This window comes from Olea europaea, unplaced genomic scaffold, assembly GCF_002742605.1.
Source record: "Olea europaea var. sylvestris unplaced genomic scaffold, O_europaea_v1 scaffold922, whole genome shotgun sequence".
Taxonomy (NCBI): Eukaryota; Viridiplantae; Streptophyta; class Magnoliopsida; order Lamiales; family Oleaceae; genus Olea; species Olea europaea.
In genome coordinates, this window is record NW_019267704.1 from 179,742 (window position 1) to 190,014 (window position 10,273).

The 10,273-nt window shown below is 31.6% G+C and overlaps 1 protein-coding gene across 1 annotated transcript; it reads right to left on the reverse strand.

Annotated features, from left to right (window-relative positions):
- Positions 1-227: 227 nt before the first annotated feature.
- LOC111392356 (caffeoyl-CoA O-methyltransferase-like) lies at positions 228-1,886 on the reverse strand. The gene is made up of 3 exons (XM_023017691.1): positions 1,807-1,886; positions 1,574-1,715; positions 228-689 (listed from the first exon to the last, which is right to left on the reverse strand). The coding sequence occupies exons 1-3, from the start codon at positions 1,884-1,886 to the stop codon at positions 228-230; spliced, it is 684 nt and encodes a 227-aa protein (XP_022873459.1).
- Positions 1,887-10,273: the final 8,387 nt, after the last annotated feature.

The following is a 10,273-nucleotide window of genomic DNA, read 5'->3' on the forward strand; positions in this document are numbered from 1 at the left end:
TAGTTTTTGTTGTTGTAAGTATAAGCATTTGCAAAAATAATTTATACCGCGGCTATAATTTGAGTTGTCTTAGAAACATAACGAATGGAAAATGTTTTATTTATTACTGTATTTTATTTTGAAATGTCTTCCCCAAAAATGTGAAAGCTTTATACACACTGCGAATAATAGACATTGTAACAAGAATCGTGCAATAAACATTCTACTTGAATTTGCAGGACCAATAGTCAAACAGAAACATAGACACACACTACAATTAATAGACACTGTAACCCAAAACCATAACAAGAACCATATGCTGCGTGAAATGTGAAGTAAAATAAATGGCGGAATTTGATAGAAATAATGCTGCTGCAACCAGTCGAACATTTTATTTCTTCCTTAGCTGATAATCTTATACGGCGGCAAAGAGTGACGCCAATGCCCACCGGAACCTGGCAAATCTCCACTCTTGGATCAGAAGCCACTTTCTCGTTAAACAATAACACTGGATCCCCATAATACCTAGTTCCACTAGCATCTTCATCTGATACAATCCGCAGCGTCCCTAAAGTGTCGCTGAGGAGAGTTTTGTCATACACAATGACTCCCCCTATTCTGACTAAGTCAATCAATGTCGTGTGATATGCTGAACAAATTGTCTTGTGGACATCCAGGTAAATGAGGTCAAATGCCCCGTGATATTTTTCCTGTAATAATTTTGTCAAAGTAATTATTGTATATTTATAATATATTGAAAATATAAAAACAATTAAAATGTATGAAATCCAGTTGTATATACTTACATCTTCGGTAACAAGAGATATCGGACTTCTGTTGTAGTTGTTGCGAAAGCTTTCTTGAAAGATCTTCAATTCAGTGATTTTCGGGCTCAGTTCAACGCATCTTTCTCAACTAACAACCAGTCCAATCGGCTCCAAACCACAACCAATTGATTCACCTCGGTTGCTATTTAATCTTATCCACGTAGGACAAGAAAAGATGATGATTTGTGGTTACAAAAGTTAGAAGAAGACACCACAAAGGTATATTATGAAGGAACCACCAATTGCAAATGTTAAACAAGTGTTTTGGACACTTCTAGATGTTACTTTTCACACACAAAGGGGGCAGCCGGAATTCCTTAATTTTTCTCTCAAAACCATACAAAATATCATTAAAAAGTGGTTAGGGTTATAGCCATATATATACTCTAGAGTTAGGCTTTAAGTTGAACATTTAAAGAGGTAAACGGACCAAGATTCAAGCCTTCTAAGAGGGAATACAATTAGGTCGGGTGTAACTCATGGACTTGGTTGTTGGACTTATTTCATTCATCTGCCTGTACTTATGAAATAAAATTAACCTATGTTAACATCATAGTACGGGATTTATTGAGTATCAAAAAACCCAACGATAGTCAATTTTGTGAGCCATGCCAGCCTTTTCGATTATTGGAAAATAGAGTTGATAATTTCCGAGGCCATAATCAATGCTAGAATATGATGAAATTCAAGAAAAGAGCTGTTTAGACGTTATTCATTTGACCATCCAAGACAGATGAAATAATCATTCTAGCTACTGAAACTCTTACCTTTCCATCGTTAGGAATAGCCAGTGCAGTAGAAAGAACATAACCGCTTTGAATACCAATCTGCATTGTGTTCTTGGCATTGATGAGTTTGAGAATCATTTTCAAGAACTGCCCTACATCACTTGAACTAGTCTTGTTGATCCTGTATAATTTAACATTTATCAAAATTCAAATTGAATCTTGACTGAAAACAAAAAAATGAAATAACAAAACTGAAATGGATTGAATTTTACCAGCTACTGTGTGTTTCAGTTTTATTACGTAGCTCTTTCAAGGATTCGGTCTCTCTCGGATACACACTAGTTTCAAGCATATACTACAGAACGAAACATATTTTTTAAAGCATTAAAACTCCAATTTTCTTCGGAAAACGGGATAAGGCAAAAACTTAATTATACCTGGTTAATATGATCACTTTGCTGGAGACATTTTGAGGCCAATTTCTTGGCTTTCCTCGTGAATTTCTCTAGTGCCTGTCATTGCCTTGCTATTTCTCATTTCTTTTACTAAATCAATTTATGTTGTGAAACTCCACCTTTTTTTGCTGGTGGAAGGAGTAGCAAAGGGTTTATTTAGAGGGTAGTTCTTACTCGCCCATTTTCAAAGAATTTATAGGAAGTAAAATATGCCACGAACTAGATTCCCTGCATTTAAAAATAATAGAAAACAGGGCTCCTGAGGCATAGTCTAGTGATGCAAAGGATAGGAGTGAGGTTATCTCAAATCTTGCTGGCAGCAGCAGTGTGGGGTTCGATTCCTGATACATGAAATTAGATTTATTGTAGGCACAGTGTACATGCAGCTCTTGTTCCATGACCTATTGGAGCACATCCCTCTATTTACTTCCCTCACAAAGCTCAAGGGGCGGGACGGTGGAAGCTCTCGAGGTTGGGATTCAACCTTTAAAAATAATAGAAAAAGGGTACACGAATTTTAGCTCAAACCGAAACTGTCAGATCATAGGGTGTTATGGTTACAATTATTTGTGATTTACACCCGGTTTTTTACCCTATTTTTGAGCCTATCTCTATGGCAGCGTTGTTTCGACTTTCTTCCATTTTTCCACAAATCTCTCAATGTTATATTGTTTCTTTGGAATATGATTAAAGTTCAATTATTTTTACTTTTATTCATGGAACTCCCTTGAAATTACAATCTTTCAATTTATGTTGTGAAACTCTACTTTTTGTGGTGTAAGAAGCAACAATGGGTTAACAAAGAGGATAGCTATGTGATCTTGACAGTTTAACAAATTACAAAAATGTTGTTTTCACTAAAATTCTTCTTACTCGCCCATTTTGTCCGATGCTCATTTTCAAAGAATTTGAAGGAAGTAATTGATGCCACATCCTCCGCTATCAGTTTATGTAAAAATAATTGAAAAAGGGTACAGACCTGAAATTTCTGATCCTATGATAGGGCTATATGATTACAATTGCTAGTGATTTGTATATGGAAAATGCTGGCCGTTCACAGGCCTGCAAAGGCCAGACACATCTGCAAGGGGTGGGAGTGGGTGACTATTTAAAAAAATAAAAAATTCACCAACCCTTTTTACATTTGTGCGGCCTATATGGTTCAACTTCTTGAATAGAATTTTCAAAAGAAAAACATAAAATCAAATATTTAGAAAAGGTTCAAATTGAATTGAGGTTATTTGAGGCTTCAAATTTTATGACTGTAGACTACAATGGCATCTTTTTTAAATATTATAATTTGGATTGTAAGTACCGAAGTAAAGTGGTAGAGAATTCGTTTATAGTCATATTTTCTAGGTTATATTGACTACGTTTTTCAGTCATAAATTTCTTTTATTTTGGATGAAAAACTAAGAAAAATCTTTTAATATTATCCTTCTGAACTAATTATTGGAGACATTTGTATAGATAAATTATAACAAAACTTTAAGGAAAGAACGATCACACAACTAATCGATAGAGAAAATATTTATTTATAGAAGTTTTGTGTGGGACATATATCTCATTTTCATTTTCATTAAATTTAAGACAAAGTAAATTATACAGATGAATATGCTTAAGTTGACATCAAATAAAGGGTCCAAATAATATATTTGGGGGTGAGGGCAGATCAATGAGCTCCACTACATGTACAGAACATGGATGTATAGAAAAGATACAGAAAAGACACATGGTGGGGTGGGTGGTTGATTTTTGGGAATATTATATCAAACATGGGGCCGCGCTACAGTGAGACTTCTGACACCATTCTGTGAAAAAAATTTCTGTACACACAGAATTTTTCTAGATCAATTATCAACACGTAGCTTAGCTTAGTCTTTATTTAATTAGATCAATTAGATCTGGGGTTTGGTTGCTTTGTTTGATAGGTGATAAGGTAAAATGTAATGATAAATAATATTTTTGTCCAATTCGTGCTTATAATTCTTCAAGTTGAATTTTTTAGTGTGGTCATTGATTTATAAAATATATATATATATATATAATAAAAATTGAGTTTGACTCTCAATTTTGGTTCTTGATTCTAAAAATAGAACCAAAACCAAATGGTTCTTGGTCCTAAGAACCAAAACCATAATTTTCTTGCAGACCAGAACTAAACAGGGTTTGGTTCTAGTTTTGTCATTTTGACAACTTCTAACTTTATTTATAAATTCCTTATAAAATTGAGGGTGTGTTTGAAACTTTTTTTTTTCTTTGAAGAATGAGTTTTGTAATAGTGACTTTTTGAATAATGTATGATTAAAAAATGAAAAAAAATTTGTAATAACAAGTAAAAATGAGTTGACAAAAATCGGATTTTTATGTAATGGGGTTCAAGCAGGGGCTTAACTATGTCTTTTCTCATTTACTATTACTTATATGAAGAGATTCTCTTTGGACCTATTCAAATTAACAACTTTGGCTTGTTTAGTTATGAAGATTAAATCGTTATCTGGTAGGGGTTAAAATTAGAATTTTAGTAATTTTTTGTTGATAAAATGTAAGGGTGAAAAATTATTGGCCCAATGAAATATGTAATTGAAATTAATTATTGACTTTGATTTTAATTAAAATCTAATCCCTACCAAACCAAGGCTTAAACAACATTTGATATTATTAAATAATCATATTTATTTGGAGGATCCCAGTCTTACGAATTAAATTAGATGTATTGAAAGTAATACTTTCAATTAATGTCGAGAAACACTACTTCTTCAGGGTGTAAGGAGCAATAAAGAGGGTAGCTTTTTAGATATTCTTTTTAGTAAAATTCTTCTTACTCTCCCATTTTGTCCATTGCTCATTTTCAAAAAAAAATAAAAGTAAAAATAAAAAAAAATTAAAGCGATAAGGATATAGTCATGCATCGAATTAAAATGAAAATATAGATCAATTTATAAGAATTTGGCTACTCCTAAAGATAAGGTCGACTTTGAAAGATGAAAACTCAAGTTTTAACATGGTATTAGAGTTCATTAAGCTATAACAAGTAATTCGATCCGATTAAGATTTAAAAAAAAAAATGAGCACACAAATTTTAAGATTGATTTGCTAAAAAGAAGCTGTCCTCTTGAAGGGGCATGTTAAAGGATATAGTCTCGCATCGAATAAAGATTGAAAACATAAATCAATTTATAAGAGTTTGGACTATTTCTTTTAATAAAATCTTAACATAAATGAAGTAAAAGATGCCTCCAACTACATTTTCTGTTTTACGAAAATGGAACGACAAGGCCTAAAATGGCACATTGTGATGCTTTCTATTTTGTCTGAGTCCTACTTTGGTCCTTGGTTTGATGGTTGTACGTGCTAAAAATCCAGTACATTCCGTTTTGGTTTTCATCCCAGTCTTTTCCAACACTTCAGTTTACTTCTTTTATTTTGTCTCGATTTAATTTTTCGCTATGATCTTCCCAGTAGTTTATATAGGAGCTATAACAGTTTCATTCCTATTCGTTGGTATGATGTTCAATATTCAAATAGCAGAGATTCACAAAGAGTAAAAGGAAAAAAAGTACAAACCTAGTATGAAACTTAAATTAAAGATCCTATGATAGGGTGATATGATTATAATTATTAGTGATTACCTTCTATGATTTCTTACATAGCTACTCAAAGTAGTTGATGCATTTAAATTGAACCAATAGTTTTTCGGCGTAAATGTTTTAGTCATATATTTTTTTTCATGTTGATTAAAAAATTCTTAGGCCCCGTTTGATTGCACGAAATTTTCCATGGAACTTGGAATTCGAATTCCAACTTCCACTTTTAGCCTGTTTGATTGACAAAATTTTCCAGGAAATTGATTTTCCATGAATTTCTAGGTACAACACCTTAAAGCGTGATTTTCCACCTTTTTTTTTTCCTAGGGGATATGTGGTTTTTGGTTTTCCACCTTTTTTTTTAATTTTTTTTTTGCTTTTTTTATTTTTTTTAATTGTTGGCAATGGGAACAAATTTTAGGAATAATTGTAAAAGAGGATATCCCTGAAATTGACAATTTCCACGTAAAACAAAGTCAAACGAACATCAAAAAATACTTTTACTTCAACATTTTCCATGTGAAAAATTTATACAATCAAACACAATAATTTACAATTTTCATGAAAACAATTTCTAGGTAATTCAATTCCTTGGAATTCATTTTCTTTCCATGTAATTTTCCTACTTGTAATCAAACGCACCCTTAGAGATTAAACGTCTATAGAAATAGCAGCCAATTATAAAGTTAAACCATAACAGAAATTTTTACAAAGAACAATCACAAGAAATCAAGATAGATGATATTTATTTATAAAAGTTTTCTTGTGTTGCACATCTTTCACTGTTTTTGATTCATCAAATTTAACACAATTTACACCATTAAACAAGCTTAAGGTGATATCAAATGAGGTAAGGGTAGACAACATCTCAGGCTCGCAGCTTGGCTCATTTTAGCTTATTTAAAGGTCCTAGTCCTAAAAAAATAAATTAGATGTTGATATTTGATTAGCCACGTCAATGTTGCTTAAGAAACGAACTCTTGAAAATATAGAATTTTTTGTATTGACCTCGAATTTAATTATTTTGACTTTCTTTCATCCCCACAAATGTCTAAATACTATAATTTTAAGGATGTGCTTAAGATTTAATTATTTTTATTTTTCATTCATTGAACTTCCTCCAAAATACATATTTCCAATTTATGTAGTGAAAACACTATTTTTGTACTGTAAGAAGCAATAAAGATTTAATAAATGAAAACTGCTTGTCCAATAGGAGGCCACCACTTGTCAATTTGGTAAACCATTAGGTAAACTATTTGGTACAAATAGATTAATCATATATATATATATATTTATTTATTTATTTATTACCCCACCCCCCCTTCCACTCTTTTCACAACACATCAAATGTCAAGTAAAATGTACACTTGAAACATCAAACAAAGACAATGTTTTGGCTAAAATTCTTTTTACTCACCCATTTTGTTCAAATCTCATTTTCAAAGAATTAAAGGGAAGTAAATGATACCACTCCCTCTCTGTTAATAGAAAAAAAGTACATAATGTCCATATCAATAATTGATTTCGTACAAACCTAAAATGTCAGATCCTTTGAAAGGGTGATAAGATTATAATTATTAGGAATTTGTATATTATATGGTACGGCTTCATAAATCATATGCTTAGAAGTTAGAACTTTCATAAAAAAAATAAAAAACTCAAATGTTTAGAGAAGGATCAAACTGGGTTTTGAGGTTATTTGAGGCTTCAAATTTTTTCACGGTAGGCTCACGGTAGGCAATATTTGCAATATGATTTTCACATCTTTTATTTGGATCATAAGTGCGTTATAAAGTGGTAGAGGATGCATTTAAATTGAATCGATAGCCTTTCCATGTAAATATTGTAGTCCATTTTTCATGCTATATTTTGATGAAAAATTCCTTAGATATTTATACATCCTTGCAAATAACTTAAGTCGTCTGTAAAGATAAACCATAAAAAACTCTTGGCATATATATCTATATATATATATATATATATATATATATATCATTTACATTCACTATTGTTATATATATAGCCACCATTTTTTTTTGGGCCCTCGGGGCATATCCCATTGATGCAAAGAACAAGGGTGGGGTATACTCAATATTGCTGGCAACTGTAATGTGAGAGTTTGATTCCTGAAACATGGATTGGGACTCTTTATTTGTACCAGTGTACAGGCAACTCTTATTCCCTGGCCTACTAGAGCACATCTCACGATTAACCTCTCTCACAATACTTCAAGGGCGGGGTGGTGGGGGACCCTTAAGGTTAGGGTTCAACCTTTATATATAGCCACTTTTAAAAAGAATATTCTATTATATTTTTGACATTATGTAACTTTACTTAAATAGACATATATAAAATTATATTGATCTCAATTAATCCACTAAATTTAACCTATCAACAAACCATTTTTTCCGGCAGTTAATTGAATCATTTCTCAGTTTGCGACTTGTTTATCAGTAGACAGAATGGCTTATAAATAAGTTTGTGGGACTCCCTCATAAGTGATGTACAGCCCAATTAAAGCCAAAACTTCATGGCATCATCCACAATTGCATATAGCTATAGATGTGGACAAGCATATTAGGGTTTTCTTCCTTGGTATTGCACTAAAAATTGGCAACAATTTACATTGAAGGACAGGAAAAAAGGGAGACGTGTTCAAAAGGGAGACGTGTTCATCACTTCTGGGCACCAATTCAATATTGAGTTCTAGTAACTACTATAAGGATAAGTCATCATCTTCATCACTAAACTTGGAAAACAGTATCAGGTTTATTTGTGTGAAAACATGCTTTAAATCTGGATTATTTTGTGGGCTGGGGTTGGGGATTTAGGGAAAAAGAAAATGAAAAGTAATTCTTTGGGAAAGATGAAGACAACAAAGAAGGACATTATTGGAATATGATGTAGACGAAAATATTATTTTTAAAAATTTTAAAGTAGTAGATATATATAATGGTGGATGGAAATAGCTTCTTTCTTTTTTATTATTATTATTATTATTATTATTATTATTATTATTATTATTATTATTATTATTATTATTTTAAACAGAAGTTTTGCACATAAAACTTCTTTCAATGTATTTTATTATTCATATTTAACACAAAGTAAATTAAAAGGTCAAGCATGCTTAAGTTGATATTATAAAGACCAATTAATAAATTTGGGGGGTGCTAGCAGATCAAATCTCAGGCCATAGCTTAAAAAAGGTTAAACCCTAACCTTAAGGGTCCCCCACCCCTGCCCTGAAGTATCGTGAGGGAGGTAAATAGCAGGTTATGCCTCCAATGGTACAGGGTGGAAGGCTGCTTGTACACTTGCACTTACCCAAGAGCCAAATCCATATTTCAGGATTCAAACCCTTGACGCAGCAGCCTCAAGCAATCTCAGGCCATAGCTTAGCTTATCCTATGGAGGGTCCTAGTACGAAGAATTAAATTAGATGTGTTGATATTTTGATACAGTAGCGGTCAAAGAAAAAAAATATTATTTTTCGTTTTAGAAGAAATTTTTTTTTGGAACTCAAAAATAATTTGGATTATATTACTAAGAGCTACAACAATTCTTAAGACTCCAAATTAAAATTTTGGTCACGATAGCAATGTTGTGTTCACTTGTCTAAAAATTTTGTAAGATGTCGAAATTTCTTTTAAACGACAAATTTTTATTTGATTTGGTTGCGTCGGATCTACTAAAACGGACATAATTTTTTCTCTAGGTAATATTTTAAGATAATTTCAAATACCACTATTAGAAGACTCATAAACATTTCAAACACTGATTTCACTCTAAAATATGCACCGTAGCCCAACTAATGCAATTTTTAAGTAGGAGGACAGAATCTGAAAATTCAATTCAGTAATAATTAAACTTCATGCATAATCAATCCAACATTTCTAAATTATAATTAACATACAATGTATATAAGAACTAGAAGAAATATACATTTAAACCTTTTTTAAAAGTGTCGTTTAACCATGCATAAAAGATTTACATAACTGGACATTCAATTAGATAGTTAAAAGCATTGCAAATCGTCGAGCACTTGCCACTATACGAAAACAATAAATTTTTACTTCACTTACAAAAGTGCCAAAAACACCCTATCTTAAATGCTTGAAGTTTAAATACCCTTTTGTGTTCAATTTGTAATAAAATTCAACATGCTTCTAGCTTATCGTTCAATAATTTCTAGATTCAAAAGTACTTGTAGTCTATGGAAACAGGGTAAGTGAAAATTATTTATATGTAGATGGTTTGTGATAGAAAACGTGGTTATAGGAGTTGAAAGAAGTTAAAGTTTTCAATTACAAATAGAAGTGGCGGTTGGCAGTTTAAATTGAGATTTAAATCAATGAAAACGGGATTTAAATGATAATGTAAGTGGAATTTTATGTATATGAATTGTGGATTTGTGAAATCAACGTGCAAGTTAACTTTCCAAATGGTATTTTTTTTAATTTGTTATTTATTATTAGTATTTTTATTATTATTATTTTGGTAGTTAACAAATGGGAGTTTAAAATAGTTAGTGATGTGGGGAGTGGTTAGGCACTTAGTGGGTGAATGATATATTTAAAAGTAATGTTATTCATAGTCGTTTACTACTGTGGTTGTCTTATGTGACATCCTACATTGCGGTTTGTGATTTGATATATTAATGTGGTAGTTTTTTCTTGTCACATATATCAAAT